The sequence below is a fragment of the Apodemus sylvaticus genome, chromosome 1 (assembly GCF_947179515.1).
Source record: "Apodemus sylvaticus chromosome 1, mApoSyl1.1, whole genome shotgun sequence".
Taxonomy (NCBI): Eukaryota; Metazoa; Chordata; class Mammalia; order Rodentia; family Muridae; genus Apodemus; species Apodemus sylvaticus.
Genome location: NC_067472.1, coordinates 145388791 through 145407007, shown reverse-complemented (window position 1 = coordinate 145407007; position 18217 = coordinate 145388791). Strand labels below are relative to the sequence as shown.

Sequence of the window (18217 nt, the reverse complement as noted above, 5' to 3'; positions counted from 1 at the left end):
TATGGTTTTTATTTAGAGATGCAGCACATCTAGTAAATGAAAAGCACAAAATCTGCTTAATGTAAGCAGGACACTAACAGCACTTCAACTAAACCCCAAGCTCTTAGGAAACTGGGCTCCACACCATGCCTGCCCTCTACAGGAGCAAACTGAAATATACCACCAGTTCCACTGTCTTAGGAGGAAAGCATCCAGAGAGTGCGATAATCCAAAACCTATAAAATTCTAAAATTCATTCATGCATAATTATGTGTTCTGCATTTGTGTATAATTACATATTGATTCGTATTATTCATTCCAAACATATCATCTCTGGAGATGTTTTTATAACCGCATATTTACACAAGTGAACATTAAGGATGACCTTTAGATGCATGGACCCAGGTAAATGACCAAGTAGCAGCAGAGGAGAAATATTATAAAAACCAGTGGCAACTGAGAACCCTCCATCTACAAGGCCTCGGAATGATTTCCTATGCATTACCTCATTCTCAGCCCAGTGAAAGGTAAATTAAGAGTTGCTATAAACCCGAGTATACATTAGGAATAGGGAGCACTTTCACTTAACTGATCTGTGCACGCACATGAATGCACGCACATGATGCTTACAAACAACTATGTACCATATATATATATATATATATAAATTTCTTGAACCTTTCTCCTTTTCCACATTTCCATAGAGGTCATGCAATGTTTGACCTCTGTTTATTTTAAATGTGTCCCCAAATGTCCATACATTAAAATGTTAATACTTTAATATAGGAATGTTGGGGTGAGCCTTAGTGACTAATATATGAGTCCTGGGGACAGTGTCCTCTAGAATTAATGTCTTTCTCAGGGGACTTGGTTAATTCTCAATAGATTGGATCAGCTACCTCAAGGAGCACAGATAACTCAAGGCCGCCCTGTGCCCAGCCTCTCTCACACGTGCTCACTTGCCCTTTTTCTTTTTGCTGAGGTGGAGCAGCACAAGAGCCCTCACTAGAATCTGAGAGGGTGTCGTGACCATGATCCTGGACTTTGCAGTTTCTAGAACCAGGAACCAAAATAAACTGCTTTCTTATAATTTACAATCTTGGCTATTTTGCTAGAGCAACAGAAAATAAACTAGCAAAGATCTTTGTATCCTTGCCCAAATTTTCATTCCTCTCTGGCCTGCCCCACATTCTAGGCTTTTTGTATCTTCTAAATATAGATCCCGATACTTCCTGCCCCTGTGGGAAGAAATTCACCATGTCTTTCCACTCTCTACCCATGTCTCACCAAGGGGATAGCCAAATAACTGGAACGAACCACATTGGGTACAACAAATCCTCTGAAGACCCATGTTTTATCTTTAAAACATATGCACATTTTTTTCATCGTAATCTATAATTCATACTTATTAGATTTAATCAAAAGCTATCGTTAGAATGTTTTCATTTCTAGGAAAATGGGCTCTGGCAAGCTAGTCTTACAGGTTTCCAAAACCCTGGAATGCTACCTCTTCAAGCACAGAGTCTGTGACACTCAGGCAGATCACAGGTCAGTCTGTGAACTCTGTAGCATATTCAAGATATTTTACACACTACTCCTTCCTACCAGAGAAAAATCACATACTTTTTTTAAAGAATACATACTAGAAGAAAGGTTGATTAGGACTATTTATGAGTTGATAAATATTTTTGAACTTTTAATAAAGCATAAATTTCCTAAGAAGTCTTTCAGCCAAACCTGAAGCAAAGATCATCTGAGATAGGAGTCCATGGAAACACCTAGATGGAGGCAGAAAGCTGGGATCTTATGGAAACACCTTGCTAAAGGGAGGAGCCAGGATGTCATGGAAACAGCCTGTTGAAGGAGTGTCTTCTCCCTTACATTTACAATATCCCCTCCCTCTGTTTCCATTACTTGGGAAAGTTTTCCTACTTCCTCTACCTGGGAAGCTCCAATTGAAAATCCAACCTCTTGCTCTTTGAAACCACCCCAGTCACTGTCACTGGGAATAAATATTTCCCAACGTGCAGTCTGCAGCACTTTGAAAACTCTGTCAATTCCATCACATGTGGAAATGTTAGATTTTCTTCTTAGTCTTAGATCCAGCCAGATCGTGTAGCCTCTAGAGGTGTAAGTCCTCTCTTATTCATCTGTAAACTCTCAGAGCCTAACAAGGCTGACACTGCGAGCCCTATAAACACAGGTGGAGCACAGTGATGGTGCATGAATAAAATGTTTATGTGGCATCACATGTCCTCTATGCAGCCCTGAAGGCAGGAAATTTTGCTGACAAAAGGGGGAACAACAAAAAGTTGGTAGCAATAAACTCTAGTCTATGGAACAATAGGTTGGAATGAGCAAAATGACCCCCTAGAGACGAATTTGTAAAGAGATTCCACTACATGAGAAGACTGCAACTCATGACCCTCCTGAGAGCTGGTGCCTCTGTCCAGAGTGCTGAGATTTCAGCGAGAAAGACCTGGCTCTGTTTCAAAACGGGGCAGAGCCAAATGGGATTAGAATACAAATGTTTGCATATTTCCTTGTGCCTGGTGTAGAAACCTCCTTCTCACCCAGGAGCTTAGGACAGACCCATTCAATCATCTACAGTGTATCCAGTTTAAGTAGATTAAGCTGACTCTGTTCTACAAAAAAATATATAAGTTACCAAGTCAAAAAAGCTTATGATAGGCAAAGGGCATGCAAACCCACACCATTTGAGTTCTCCTCAGCAGAGTGCCTGTAATCTTTGGGCATCCTTGGGCAGGTGACCACACCTCTCTAGGAATAGACTTCGTGACCTCTGAATGAAGTCACTACATAATTAAGATGGAGTAAGCTTTCAGCAAATTATCAGCGTGTGGCAAGAACTTCTCTTTTTTAATCCTCCTTGAAACCCGTGAAGTGGATATGATTGTTCTCATTTTACACATGAGAGAGCATGGCTGAGAAAAGTTAAGTAGCTTTCTCAAGGCCACTCAACAAACATGCAGCATTACCTAGTGGGAAACTCAGTATGTCCACAGCTAGATCTGAGGCCAAGGGGAGACTGAGATTTTCCCAAACCTTGCCCTTCCCCTGACCTCTGCTCAGAACCCTCTTCACATGTTTTTGTTGTTGTTGTTGTTGTTGTTGTTTCTAACTGATATGGCAATGACTTAAAGGTTTATGATTTGTTGTTTTTAATTTAACTAAGTTTCTCTACATCCTTAATCCTAGCTTACAACTTAACTTCTATAAGTCAGCAAGCCTTATTAACCAGATTTCTAAAGAGTCCTTTCCTTTTCAATAAGTTTGCAAGGCCTGCTCTATTTCTTTACACAGGCCGTACAGCTGATCAGTCTCTCTACCATAAAGCTTACTACCCAGCCAGAGGCTGCTATGAAGCACACAATAAGGCAGGCTTGCCAAAGCAGACCCTGGGCAAGTAGGGACAGAAGAAGTCATCTTACTGTGTGACTTTTACAGAACATGTTAGCCTAGCTACCTGACCCTTCCTTGTGTACTTTCTGCATAACAGTAACTGTAATTATGTCGTTGACTTTGAGGAATCTTGAAGTTATCTTTATCATTTTTTAGCTCACCATGGTGGCCAGTGAAGTATATAAGTGTCCATCCTGTTAGCAGGGAAGCCAAAGCTCAAGATATTTATGAAACTTCCCAAAGTCAGCCACCGAGACACCAACAAAGCCCGAAGCAACAAGAACAACATCTCCACTACTTAACTGAACTGTCTTGTAGTTCTTCCCCCAAAGACCCAGGAACTTTGCATCTCCTCTCCCTCACTGCCTCCCTCCTCCACTTCTCTCTGAACTATGTTCTCCTACATGATAGAATCTCCTCATTGTCTGTCACTCAGACTCAAAACCAACAAGATTTCTTCTTCCTTTCCTGTAGTCTGTGCTCTGTAAACTTGGAAAACAATTGTCCACACAACAGCAGCTGTCTTCTACATCTCTCATGATAAATCCCCCACACTGCCCACAAACACTTAATAAAGTAGGATTCTGTCATGGGAGGAGATGCAGATTTAATGGGTATAGCATGAAGTAAGAAGCCATTCATCATGAAAACTAACTAGATTAAAAGGAACAGCATGGGAGTGAAGGCAGGAGTGGAAGTATCGCCTGCCACGCCTGCCATGCCACTTTACCAAAGTTCCTTTGGTACCGCCTTGCTCTCACAGTAGTCCCTCCTGATGAACCCAAACACCCCTTTGCTCCAGCCTTACCCACCACAAGCTTTGTAGAGAACAGACACTGGAACACTTTCTAAGTATTGGCACCATTTGGAAGACTCCATCTATGAGAAATCTGTAAAAAGTAGCCCAGCTGGCAGAAGGAAAAAACAAGCTGTCACGAATACTGCAGGGGTGTGGTGCCTAAATACGGTGGCTTGCTGCAAGGGGTCCAGGGGACTGCTATTAGGTGCCTGGAATCCTTCAAGAAGGATCACCTGCGAATATCCTCTCCACAAAATAAAACCCATTACTATCCCCCTAATGGGAACGCTACTAAACACCTACAGTCGGCCTTCTACCCAGACAGATTGGCAGCCGAAAAGCGAGGCCCCCACCAAGGCACTACGCAGTCACTAAAGAGGAAGAAAAGCTTGTAAGTGCCTAAACTATTCCGGGCGCAGACTACACTAGTTTTCTCTCTAAGGGAGTCTGAAAGTGACCAAGGAAGCCTGTCCTGCTATTGACTCCCAGCTTGGGACACTTTGGCCAGGAGTTCCTAGCTAAAAGAAAGATGCGACCCAAGTACCCATGCACAGGTGGCTAGGGGTCCTGCCCGACGCGCAACCTCGTCCGGGACAGGAGGGTGTGTGGCCCCAGCGCCGCGCCAGACTCACCACATCCATGATCTGCAGGAGGCTCAGGGAGAAGTACACGGTGAGCGGCTGCGAGTCGTTGGCCACCGGCCTCTCCAGCGGGTTGTAGTTCTTGACCAGCTCCTTGTACAGCCTCCTCTGGAACTCTCCTTGCAGGGACACTTGGGAAGCAGAGCGCCCAGCGGGCCTCAGCATGGGGCCGCCATCCCAGCCCCGGAGCAGCTCAGCCCCGCCGCCCGACCGCAACCCGGGACCACCCGCCCGCTCTCCCGCTTGCCCGGCCGCCCGCCCGCAGGAGCCTGCTCCCCGGAGCCCGCCGGTGGGAGCACGGCCGAAGCCGGGCTGCGGTTACCGTGTAGCAGCGCCGCGGCCAGAACTAGCCAGATGCCTCCCCGCCCGCCGCACATGTCGCCGGAGCCGCCGCCGCCGCCGCCGCGTCCCGCCGTCCGCCGGGGCCGTGCTGCCGCTCCAGCCGCCTCCGCGCCTTTAAAGCGCTGCGCGCGCCCGCCGCCGCGCGCCCCCACACGTGACAGCGCGTCCCCGCCTCGCAAGCGCTCACTGGGCCGCGCAACTCCGTGGCCGCGCCGGGAACTGCATCCCTGAGCAGCAAGTCGATGACTTCTGACCCCTAGCTACTTGCTCCCGCTATCGACTGTGTACTGTACCCACACCAGTAACAGTCTCCAGACCCAGTCCTCTGGTGCCCGAATCTGCGTCGCAGATTCAGGAAGTTTCTCCAGCCAGACAAGGTAGACCACGCAGGAGTAAACCTATTTCTTCCCTTCAAGATCAGTTTTCAGTGACCAGCTCCTTCCTGAAACTTTCTATGGAAGAGCTAAGCTAGGCAAATACATGGTGTGATATACCATTTTGTATCAGCAGAGGGCCTGATCTAGTCTCACTTTCTTTTAAAACAGATTTAACCTAGAAAACTGGAATACCCAAAACATAATCCACACATCAAATGAGGTACAAGAAGAAAGGAGGAGTGGCCCCTGGTTCTGGAAAGACTCAGTGAAACAGTATTCGGCAAAACCAGAACGGGGAAGTGGGAAGGGGAAGTGGGAAGGGGTGGGTGGGAGGACAGGGGAAGAGAAGGGGGCTTACGGGACTTTCGGGGAGTGGGGGGGCTAGAAAAGGGAAATCATTTGAAATGTAAATAAATTATATCGAATAAAAAAATTAAAAAAAAAACAAAAACAGATTTAAAAAACTGAAATATTAACTCCAATCCCTTGCTGGAAAGTCAAGCCAGAACTTGATTCTGTAGGCCTTCTTGATTCAAAGAACAGTAAATGGGCAAGGAGGGCTTGAGGGAGACCAGCCACAGAGATCCTGGTCCAGAGGCATCTTTCCTGCTGCCGTTCTGGGCCGATGGTACTGATGAGAGCCGTCAGAAGTGAGTTAGACTATGTGCCATTTGTCCCCAGAAGTACAGAAAGCACACCTGGAAGACTACTCTGGATTGTGTTAGAGGATTCTGTCATCTCTTCCACAGATTCCATAACATCTGAGTCATCAGACTGTTGCTCCTATGGATTAGACAGTAACGACACTAAGAAAAAGGCACAGGTTTATCAAAAAAGTGACTAAACTGGAGGGTACCCCAGTAGTGGGAAGGGGATAGTGAGTCCAGCTACTTGGTTTACAGAGTCAGTGGCGTGCAATATCCTTGAAATGAATATCTTGAAGCATAGCTATGTTGTCTACTGATAGCAGTGTAAAGAGATGGCATACGGTTTGAGAGCTGCAGGTTAAGAGCAAAGGGGGAAAATGCTTTTGGAGGAAGTTCATTTAAAAGAAGAAGAAGACAGCTGACCAGGGCTCCCGTCAAAGGAGAACCAGTATTCTATATGGGAAGGGGACAGCAGGCAGAGGCATCTGGCAAACAGATGGGTGTACATCTGGCTCCTGGGTACTCCTCCTCCCATCTCCAACAGCAGGGACATCACAAAGTAGGCACTTGGTGAAGAAATGAGCTTTAAAGCATGAACTGCCAGGAAGATCAGCGAGAAGGGAAATAAAAACGCCGGAGAAGGGGAAGCGCACATCAGCTAGAAGCAGAAAACCATCCGCACTGGTGGTGGGATGGAAGGGCTTGCTTTTCTACTCCCAGTCTGAAAGTGCCTAAGAGCCCTTGCTAGCCTGGAAAACCGGCTTCTGAGTGTGGCCAGCTGGGAACATACTACAGAAACCATGATCACATCCTTCCTGAGTTGGGGAGTCACACTGAAGAACCCAAACATACCACTAATGCTATGCCCTGTAAGATCAGCAACCCAGAAAACAATCATCTTTGGGTGGGACAACTGGTCAATACCTGCTTATGCCCTGTGCTTGGACAGACACCTGGAGGACCTGCAAACAACCCATTACTGGGCTGCTCCTCGGTTCTGTGATGTTAATATCCCGGTTACCAAAAAGTAGGACTGAAAGCCCCTAGTGTTCTCAATGAGACCCAGTTACTATGGTTTGTTCAGTGTAAAATATCTGAGTAGAGCCTACTCACTTATGCGGGCCCACTGCTTAATCTCATTCTCAGCATAAAGAAAAGGGAAACAGAAACAAAACAGAGACACAGTGTATCCAAGTTTATAAAGACAACTAGAAACAAACCCTACCCATTCCACAAACTGATGTTGCTGCCTTAGTCTAAGGAGAGACAGAGCAAGGGCAGACTCAAGGATGGCAGTCTAGACTTTTAATGCAGTCCAAGGAAACCGGACCTTGTGCCTGTGAGAGATAGGAAGCGGGGATGAAGAGATCTTCATAAATCCACAGACTAAAACAAAATCCCCTTTCATGTAAGAGACTAGAAAACCTCTATTGTGTCCCAGGAAAGAGAATCATGTTTTCTGCTTGAGCTATGGAAAGGAAGAGAATAATCCCGTAACCACCCACAGTGCATCAGCAGGCTTAGAGCAGATCCAGATATCAAATGCCTGCGCTGTTTATGTTCAAGGATTCCTCCTCTGTGTGTGTGGTGGGGGGAGGGGGGGAGGGGCGAAGCTTTCCAGCTTCCCACACAGGACTCCAGAAGAAAATCACAGTAACTTCAAATTGCAAAGTGAAAAGGCAAGGCTGGAGGGGTGGCTCAGCAGTTAGGAGCCCTGGCTGTTGTTCCAGAAGCCCCACATTCAATTCCCAGAAATCACAGGATACTACAAAACTGTCAGTAACTCAAGCTCCAAAAGAATCTGATCCTCTGGCCTGGGCTCTTCAGGATCAAATGCAGTGCACAGACAGACATACAGACATAGCACATATACATGTTAAATACAAGATGATTTTTAAAAGGAAAAATAAAAAAACATCCAAGCGACTAGACAACACATAAGAGGGGTTACAGTCAACCTTAAAGCCAACTTTACAACAAACAAACCAGGAACAATGCTTAGGGTGGTTTGAATGAAAATAGCCCCAAAGGCTCATAGGAAGTAGCATTATTAGGAGGTGTGGCCTTGTTAGAGTAGGTGTGGCCTCATTGGAAGATGTGTGTCACTAGAGCTGGGTTGAGGTTTCAGAACGTCAAGCCAGGTTCAGGGTCTTTCTCTTCCTGCTCCCTGCCAATCCAGTTGTAGAACTCTCATCTACCTCTCTAGCACCATGTCTGCCTACTTGCTACCATGCTTCCTGCCTTGGTGACAGTGGACTAAACCTCTGAATGGAAAGACAGCCCCAATTAAATGTTTTTCTTCATTAAAGTTGCTTGTCATCATGTGTGTTTCTTCACAGCAACAGAAACTCTAAGACAAAGGTCAAACAATTTGAGATAGTAGGATGATTATTTTAAAATTAAAATTAGGATGCATGAAATATCATGCATGATTTGCTCGAATCAAATGATCAAATATATTGATCATAATGGACAATGGTGATGTCCCCTTTGCCCAAACACTGACAGGATGTATTTCTCACCTACCTTGGGGTAGGAGAATTGGAGTGCCTTTCCTGGATGAACACCATCTTTTCTGGGTCTTTTAGAGATGCAGGGTCCTTTCAGTAAGCAGAGAGACAATATTAGACTACAGAAGCATCCAAAATCAAATTCTGGAAACTTCCCAATGTTGATAAAAAAAATATCAAACCACAGGACCCCTTGACCATAAATTTGACTGCTGCTAACTTTCCACTAAATTTTAAAGGATTTTTCATCTATTTATATCTGTTAAGAAAGAATGCTGTATAATGTCTACCTCTTAAGATTTCACTATCTAATTCTAGTGAAGAATGATAATAGCAGCGTGGAGTAAATTGGGAAACAATCTCCACTCCTCAATATTCTCAAATTGATTGTAGAAGATATTTCTTCTTTGGACATTGATAAGATTGACAAATGATGTTATACACCTTGAGTTATCTTTATAAAACTTTGAAAATTATTCTTATTGGCATGTGATATATTTGTATGACCCATTCCATGCTACATGTAGATTTGGTCAGAGGACAACTTAGTGAAAATGAAGTCATGTCTCCCCTTCTGCCTTTATCAGACCACCAGGTTTGTGGATCCTTATGGTCTCTCAGTGAGCCAACATTCATGAGTTGTTTTGTTGTTGTTACTGTCGTTTCTTAGGGGGGGCTAGAAAAGGGGAAATCATTTGAAATGTAAATAAATTATATCGAATAAAAAAAATTTAAAAAAAAAGAACATAGAAAATTTAAAAAAGTAAAAAAATTAAATTAGATATTCTGAAAAAAAAAAAAGAACAAAGTTTAACAGCTATAGAACAGTTCAGAGTTTCCATTTCATCCTGGAAAGGTTTTACACCCTGTAGCATTTTGAGAATTGCACCTGTTTCATTTAAGTAATAACTGTGTGGCATACAGTGCCCCTTCAATGTCATCATTCTGTCTGCAAACCATGTAGTGATAACTTCTTTTCGTTCCTGCATCTAGAAATTAGTTTCCTCATTTCTGTTCTTAATTACATTCAGTAAGGCTTATCAAATTTATTGATAACATTTTCTTTGTTAATTTTTTCACCTTTTTTATTGGTTTTCATCTCTTGTTTATACATACTACAGATTTAATTTGCTTTTCTTACACAGTTCTTAATGCATACACTGAGATCACTGAGCTTAAATTTCCTTTAAAATGTGATGAAAGATACAAATTTTCATCTGAGAGCTGCCTCTGCACCTCCAACTAATTTTGATGTTTCATATTCATTCCCTGCAAATCAAAGCATTTTCTAACTTCCTTTGTTTTCAAATAAGTGATTATTTTCCGTATGTATGATTCCTGTACATTTCTAACTTAAATCTTTGAGGCTATCACACATTCTTTTATATTTCAACTCTTTTAACTATATTGACTTGGTTTTGGATATATGGTAAATGTTCTGTCTAGGAAAACATCCCATGTGTACTTGAAAAAGAAAAGAAAATGTATTCTGAAACTGTTGGGCTAAAGTGTCCTATAAATGTCAGTTAGACAGGCCCACGGGGGTCACTACGCATTCAGTTCTTTGGGAGGCTTTAAAATTCAAGGAACTATTTTTAATGTTGGTTCTTAGTTCTGCCAGTTTTGCTTCAAAGGTTCTTAAGTGTGTGTGTGTGTGTGTGTGTGTGTGTGTGTGTGTGTGTGTGTGTGTGATTGTTGCACTAGTGAACTAGCCTATTTTATTTTGTAAAATATTCCCCTCTAATTCTGATATTACTCCCAGGCTTGTATTCTCTTTAATATTGATAAAGCAACATCATCTGTCTCATGCCTACTGATTGCACAACACGTCTTATTTAAATTTACTTCTACCCGAAACTCATGACTTCCTATTTAAAGTATGCCTAGGAGATCATATAGAGCTGATTTCTTCTGTGCTGAATATTTCAATATTACTTACTGCTCAGACCATGTCCAATATGTTTTTGTTCCTCTATTCCTACCATGCTGTCTTCTGTCATTGTTGTAATCAAAATTTCATATACTTGGGTCAGTGAGATGGCTCAGTTTGCAGGAGCACCCGTCATCATGTTTGAAGACCCACAGACCCACACACATGTAGAAGGAGAGAATGTATTACAGAAACTTTTGCTTTGATCTCATACAGATGCTGTCTCACACATACACACACACACACACACACACACACACACTAAATACAAATTAATGTAAAAAATTTAAATTATAGATGTTTTCCTTTAACTTTCAATGTTTCGCTTTTCCAACATTTACTAGGTGGTTGCCCCATGGATTGTGTCATACATCCTATCTTGGGCCATCTAGTGTGGTTACTACTGAACTACTTCCCAGACACTTAATAATGTCCAATTATCATCATGTGTCTTATAACTAATTGTGATAAACAGTACAGTAGAATGTTGCCAATTTTTATTTAAGTAGTAAGTGTGAATGTTAAAAATAAAACTAATAAAAGGGATAAAGATGCATGCTTATTCATATTAACTGAATGTGGGGTTCTTCATGTTTTCATCTTATGCCCCTGACCTCACAGACTTGTCTTTTGAGTTTAACATTAATGGTATCTTCTAATAAATGGATACTCTTAGTATAGGCCAATTTATCAGCACTTCCTAATACATTTGCACTTTTCTCTCCAGTTTCAAACCTCTTTGCCTTCCCCAGGGTCATGGAGAGATCATTCTGTGTCTTCTGGGAGTTTCACGGTTTTACTTTTCACACTGAGATTTCTCACTCATCTGTAATTAATTTTATGCATTTTATAAACTATTATTAGGAATAGAGAGTCATTATTTTCTCTTGGTATTCCATCCACCCAGTTCATTTTAATGAGAGAGAATAGTTTTCTCCTCATTGCCATAACACATCTGTGTATCAGACAACAGTCTGGGAACTCTCCATATACTCATTATAATAGAGTTTCATATCTGGTGGAGTGAGGTTTTTTTCATCTTTTTTGTTTCTTCAGTGTTTCTATCAACATTCTTTTAGATTAATGTTAGTATCATATGACTCATTTCTCAATACTTTTCCTGGAATTCTATTGAACTTTTGGACTAACTGATGTATGACTGATGTCCTTGTAACAGTGAGCCCTCTAATCCATAAACACGATGCTTCCTTCCATTTAAATAGCTCTTCCCTATTTTTCTCAAGAATTTGCTGTAGTTTTCAGTGTAAGTATTTTATAAAGCTTTCAGAAGAATTATTCATCAACAGTTACTGTCTTTCAATGTCATTGTAGCAACATATCTAATTTTCATTTATAAATGCTGCATTTTAGAAGCATATTTGCTTTTGCACATTTGTCATATATCCTCTGAAGCTCTAGATTTCCCCAGTTAATTGTGAGAAATTCTTTCAGTGCATTGCTCTTCTGCTCTTCCTATATTGTTCTTGTTTTTCTTGCCCTCTTTTGAAGACTCTGAAATGACCTAGGGCCATCATATTGAGTTGAGTAGAAACAGCAGCAGAGTGTATTATTTCCTTCCCATTTCAGGCAGAAGGCCTTGAGTAACTCACCATCTTCATTTCTTTGGTCTTCTTTAATAAACTACAAAAATATTTAAAACATACAAAGCATACAAACTTAATTTTTTCATACCTGTGAATTCTTAAAAAATGAAATCACAGCACTAGCCTACTCTCTTTGGGACTCGGAGGGGGGGCATCTCTCCTGTTCTTAGCTACTGTGAGTGGCTAGCAGTCCTTGGTGTCCTTTGCCTTGTGAGTATATCATCCCATATGCTTCTAATACAAGTCATGCTGTATTAGAACCACAAAAGTGTCTTTCTCTTAACTTGATTACATTGTTAAAGATTCTGCTTCAAGATGACACTCAGCAGTTATAGAACTTTAGGCCCTGAATGTAGATATTTGGAAGAATCATGGTTCAACCCAGCAATGAAACAGGAAAACATTTACTATAGTTCCTGTTGCTCTGGTTTAGTTTGTTTGTTTGTTTGTTTGTTTGTTTGTTTGTTTCTTCCTTCCTTCCTTCCTTCTTTCCTTCCTTTTACTTTCAAATGATCTTTTTTACCACAAGCCCTTCATGGACTTTGGCTTCTTGGCTGCTCAATCAGTCAAGAGTCTGTTGTGAAACAACCGCCGAAATAGCTCAGTTGGGAGAGCGATAGACTGAAGAAGAGTCTGTTGTGCATTTGTAAAGATCTGAGTTTGGGTCTCCAGCATCCATGAAATGACGGTGGCATGCATTTGCTGCAGTGGGAGATGCACAGACAGGGATTCCTGGACCTCACTGGCGAGCCAGACAAATTAATGAGTTCCACGTTCAGTATAATCTTGTATCAAAAAATAAGGTAGAGAGTAGTCACAAAAAATGCCTGACATCCTTGGTTGGTGGCTTAGTCCCTGGGAGCTCTCGGGGATCTGATATTGTTGTTCTTCCTATGGGGTTGCAAACCCCTTCAGCTCCTTCAGCTTTTTCTCTAACTCCTCCATTGGGGACCCTGCACTCAGTGCAATGGTGGACTGCAAGTTTCCAACTCTGTGTTTATAACCAAGGAATACACATGGCTCTGGCTGCATTTGTAGCAGAGGACAGCCATGTCAGGCATCAATGGAAGGAGAGGTCCTTGGTCCTATGAAGATCTGATAGATACCCCAGTGTAGGGGAATCAATGGCAGGAAGATGGGAGTGGATTGGTGGGTGGAGAACACCCTCATAGAAGCAAGGGAGGGGGTATAGGAAAGGGGGTTTCTAGGAGAGGGGGAAACTTGGCAAAGGGATAACACTTGAAATGTAAATAAATTAAAATAAAATAAGAAAAAAATTGCCTAACATCACATCAACTTCACCTCTCTCTCTCTCTCTCTCTCTCCTCCTCCTCCTCCTCCTCCTCCTCCTCCTCCTCCTCCTCCTCCTCCTCCTCCTTCTCCTCCCTGTCACATGCTTTTGTGCTTGCACACACACTTATACTCACACACATATGCATATATCTATGGGCACATGTACAGATACTACAGAATTGTTTCCAATTTAAAAAGAAACTTTGTTCTCTTTCTTCTATTTCAGATAGAAATTTTTACACTTTTTAAAAAAAATGAGCTGGGCGGTGGTGGCGCATGCCTGTAATCCCAGCACTCTGGGAGGCAAAGGCAGGCAGATTTCTGAGTTCAAGGCCAGCCTGGTCTACAGAGTGAGTTCCAGGACAGCCAGGGCTATACAGAGAAACCCTGTCTCGAAAAAACCAAATCCAAAAAAAAAAAGAAAAGAAAAGAAAAGAAAAAATGAGTGAGAATAGCGTGTTGGTAAGCATCTGTTATGATAATGTTTGTTATGTCTTCATTTTTTAAAAAAAGATCTATTTTTATATTTATGAGTGTTTGGCCTGCACATTCACTACATACACACCTGGTATCCTTGGTGGCCAGAAGAAGCATCAAATTTCCCAGAAGCAGAGTTACAGAGGGTTGTGAGTCATCACATAAGTACATGAGAATGAACCTGGTTCCTCTGCTAGAGCAGACTGTTCTTGAGTCCCAAGTCGTCTCTCTAGCCCAAATTTTCTTTTCTCGCCTATCTATATGAAGTTTTCTGATGATCTGTGAAGGCCACGAAGGAGAGTGGTGCTTCCCCCACCAGCTTCCAGGATCCCTTACCTGGCCAGACTCAGCTCGCAAGTGCTCCGTCTCTTCTTCACAGAGAATTCTGCTTTCATCGTGATGAGTGATAACTGTGGGGAGACAAGTCAGCACACAAAAGCAGCTGCGCTTTATTGTCACTCAGATCACATGCAGCCAGCCAGATCCCACAAACTATGTTTGCCACTACTCTTCAACTACATAGACCTACAGCCTGTAAACTGCCGATCAGCTTGCTGTAGGCATTGTGGATCAATAGGGCCAGTCATCTCTGATTAAAGTATTTTCAGAAGATTCACTTAATTTGTGTGTGTGTGTGTGTGTGTGTGTGTGTGTGTGTGTCCCACAGAGGTCAGAAGATGTTGGATTTCCTAGAACTGGAGTTATACTATTATATAACATATTGTAGTACTAAGGCAAATTCCCCATTGTTATATGTCTGTGAATATCTTGTTCCATTCATGATGCAAATTTTTATTGAGAAGGACATATAAGTGCACAAATCATTCACATCAAATATCTTATTTAAAGAAGTATGATAAAGTAAAAGTCCTTTTAAGATTAAACCCAAATTGGGTAGGGTGTGGCAGAAGCCCCAGGTGGCTCTACCTGGCCTCACAAAAGTGATTTCTACTCTGGAATTTTTTTTAATATTTGTATTTTCTATATTCTTTGTTTACATTCCAAATGATTTCCCCTTTCCCAGATACCCCCTCCCCATATGTCCTATAAACCTTTTTCTCTCCATCCATTCTCCAATCACCCCCCTCCTTTTTCTCTGTCCTTATATTCCCCTCCAGTGCTAGATCAATCCTTTCCAGGATCAGGACCCTCTCCATACTTCTTCATGGAAGTCATTTGTTATGCGATTTGTGCCTTGGGTATTCAGGGCTTCTGGGCTAATTAATATCCACTTATCAGAGATTTCATTCTATGTGTATTCTTTTGTGATAGGGTTACCTCACTTAGGATAATATTTTCCAGAGCAAAACATTTGCCTAAAAATTTTGTGAATTCATTGTTTCTAATTGCTGAGTAGTATTCCATTGTGTAAATATACCACATTTTCTATATCCATTCCTCCTTTGAGGGACATCTTGGTTCTTTCCAGCTTTAACGATGTTTAGGTATGGGCCTTGAATTCCTGTTCTTTCCAAGACTTTTAGCATGAAAGGATGCTGAATTTTGTCAAATGCTTTTTCTGCATCTAATGAAATGATCATATGGTTTTTTTCTTTGAGTTTGTGTATGTAGTGGATAGCATTGATTGATTTCCTTATATTGAACCATCCCTGCATCCCTGGGATGAAACCTACTTGATCATGGTGGATGATGGTTTTTTATGTGTTCTTGGATTCGGTTGGCAAGAATTTTATTAAGTATTTTTGCATCAATATTCATAAGAGAAATTGGCCTGAATTTCTCTTCCTTTGTTGGATCTTTGTGTGGTTTTGGTATCAGCGTAATTGTGGCTTCATAGAACTAGTTGGGTAGAGTTCCTTCTGTTTCTATTTTGTGGAATAGTTTGAAGAGTATTGGTGTTAGGTCTTCTATGAAGGTCTGATAGAATTCTGCACTGAAGCCATCTGGTTCTGTGCTTTCTTTTGGTTGGGAGACTTTCTATGACCCTTTTTATTTCTTCAGGTGTTATGGGACTGTTTAGATGATCTATTTGATCCTGATTTAGTTTTGGTGTCTGATATCTGTCTAGGAAACTGTCCATTTCCTCCAGATTCTCCAGTTGTGTTGAGTATAGGCTTTTGTAATAGGATGTAATGATTTTTTTGAATTTCCTCAGTTTCTGTTGTTATATCTCCCTTTTGATTTCTAAGTTTGTTAATCTGTATACTGTCTCGGTGCCCTTTGGTTAGTCTGGCTAAAGGTTTATCTATCTTGTTGATTTTCTCAAAGAACCAGCTCCTGGTTTTGTTGACTCTTTGTATGGTTCTCTTTGTTTCTACTTGATTGATTCCTGAGTTTTATGATTTCCTGCCTTCTACTCCTCCTGGGTGACATAGCTTCTTTTTGTTCCAGGGCTTTCTACTCTAGATTTTTATGGGGGTTCTCCTACCCTTTTAATTAGTACATTATTACTTAATTGAAGGGTCCCAAACACTGTACTGCAGCTTAGAGTGATTTTTGTTTTGTATTCTTCTTCTATTTCATCATACCTTTTTAACCTTAATGTTTTCTGTTGGAGATGTCTATGGCATGAAGATTGTGTAGACTGTGTTCTTTTGGTACAGTTTGCCATTTTCATTTGGCCTCTAAGTTTGCTTAAAATGAGGAGTTGAATCCATCAACTTGATCTGATTCTAATTTCCCTCAGAGAGAAAGAATGCTTCAAGGCTGCTCTTGAATTCATCACCTGGAAGCACAGGGCTACTCATCTGTCTCCTTGTGACCAGCAGCCATTGGTTCTGGTTGGTGTTCAGATTTTTTTAATTTGTACATACTAAAATAATAACGGTGCTTCAATTTCAAAATTCCTTCTTTTAATTATATGCCTACATCTACCATTTAGACTCTAATCTGTGGTTTACATAGAAAAAAGGCAATGCTGATGTTCCTTATATTCACAAGACTTTAAAACAATGAACGTATTCATTAATATCTGTAGGCATACATTTTTCCAAACTACATTAAATAAACATTCAACCTCTCCTCTAGCCCACTACCCCCCAGAGGTAGTAGAAGAAGAAAATTATTAGGACACAGGGGAAGTGGACCTTTTTAAAAATAGTTCTTTAGGGGTGAGTCCAGTCTTCATAGTCAGGATATCAGCAGTTTAGTCCAGTAGCAAACACCAAATACAAATCAGCAGCTGCAGTCCAATCCTTTCTGCAGACACCACACATGAACCAGTAGCTGCAAGCCAGTCCACTTGGCAGTCACCACACATGAACCAGCAAGGGCAGTTCAATCCAGAAGAAATCACAAGGCTCACCAACCAGCCTGAGGCTGCAGAAGTAGCAAGAAGCCGAAAGAACCTCAGGAGAGGTGCTTTGGTGAGTTTCTCTCTATGGCATTACCACAAGCAGAGCTTAGCAATGCCGTGTAAGGGGTACCAATACATGTGTGTTGTTAGTTAAGAATAGAGAGCAAAGCAAACAATTCTCCAGTTCCCACTGATCGTGGGGTCATATTTATATTCCTTCTGAACATCATGTGTTTTTTCATGTATTTGCTACAGCAAAACATCTTTCACCTGTGTCTGCTACAGGAAAATTCTTTCATATGTCTGCTTTTGCAAAACATCTTTTCACCTGTGTGCCCTAGCAAAACATTTTACATAATTGACTTCCAAAAAACCCTAAAGTTTCCACTTCAAATATCCTGTAAGGCTAGCTACTTTGTGTGTGTGTGTGTGTGTGTGTGTGTGTGTGTGTGTGTGTGTGTATCCATGTGTTCATATCTTGTGTGCCTCTCCATAAACAGGTATATCTCCAATTTTAGGTAACAATTGAACAAGAACAATGAAATGCATCTCCCTGGTTGAGTTGAGGCAGCAAATCTGATATCTTGCTTCAAGTTTCTGGAAGATGTTGAGTCTTCTAAAGTCAGTTTTGGCTCAAGGGCTTCTTATGCCCCTGATCCTTTCTGCATGACAGGCTAGGACCTTCCCATGCAAACTGCCTTTACATGCAATCATACACGGTAGTCTGGGCACTCTCCCATGCTTCGGTGGCTCTGTCTTTATTTTCTCACACATAGTCATTTTCTCTACCCTGTGCACATTTAATCCTGTCTTGGCACATCTGCAGTCGTACAAACATCAATATGAACTCCTATATTTGAGCCTATGTGGTCTGTTTGATTACAGTCATTATCTTTACTGCTCTTCACATTGCCTGGTGTGTGTCGAATGAGTGACCCC

General features: G+C 41.7%; 1 protein-coding gene across 1 annotated transcript in view; it reads right to left on the bottom strand.

The window, feature by feature from the left end:
- Chrna7 (cholinergic receptor nicotinic alpha 7 subunit) overlaps positions 1-5242 on the bottom strand; it is a 124075-nt gene extending 118833 nt beyond the window's left edge. Inside the window, exons 1-2 of the mRNA XM_052161490.1 lie at positions 5165-5242; positions 4834-4973 (exon numbers count right to left, since the gene is read on the bottom strand). Coding sequence (XP_052017450.1) covers positions 4834-4973; positions 5165-5219 — 195 coding nt within the window. The 5' untranslated portion in view covers positions 5220-5242. The remainder of the gene's footprint in view (positions 1-4833; positions 4974-5164) is intronic.
- Between the last annotated feature and the right edge of the window lie 12975 nt (positions 5243-18217).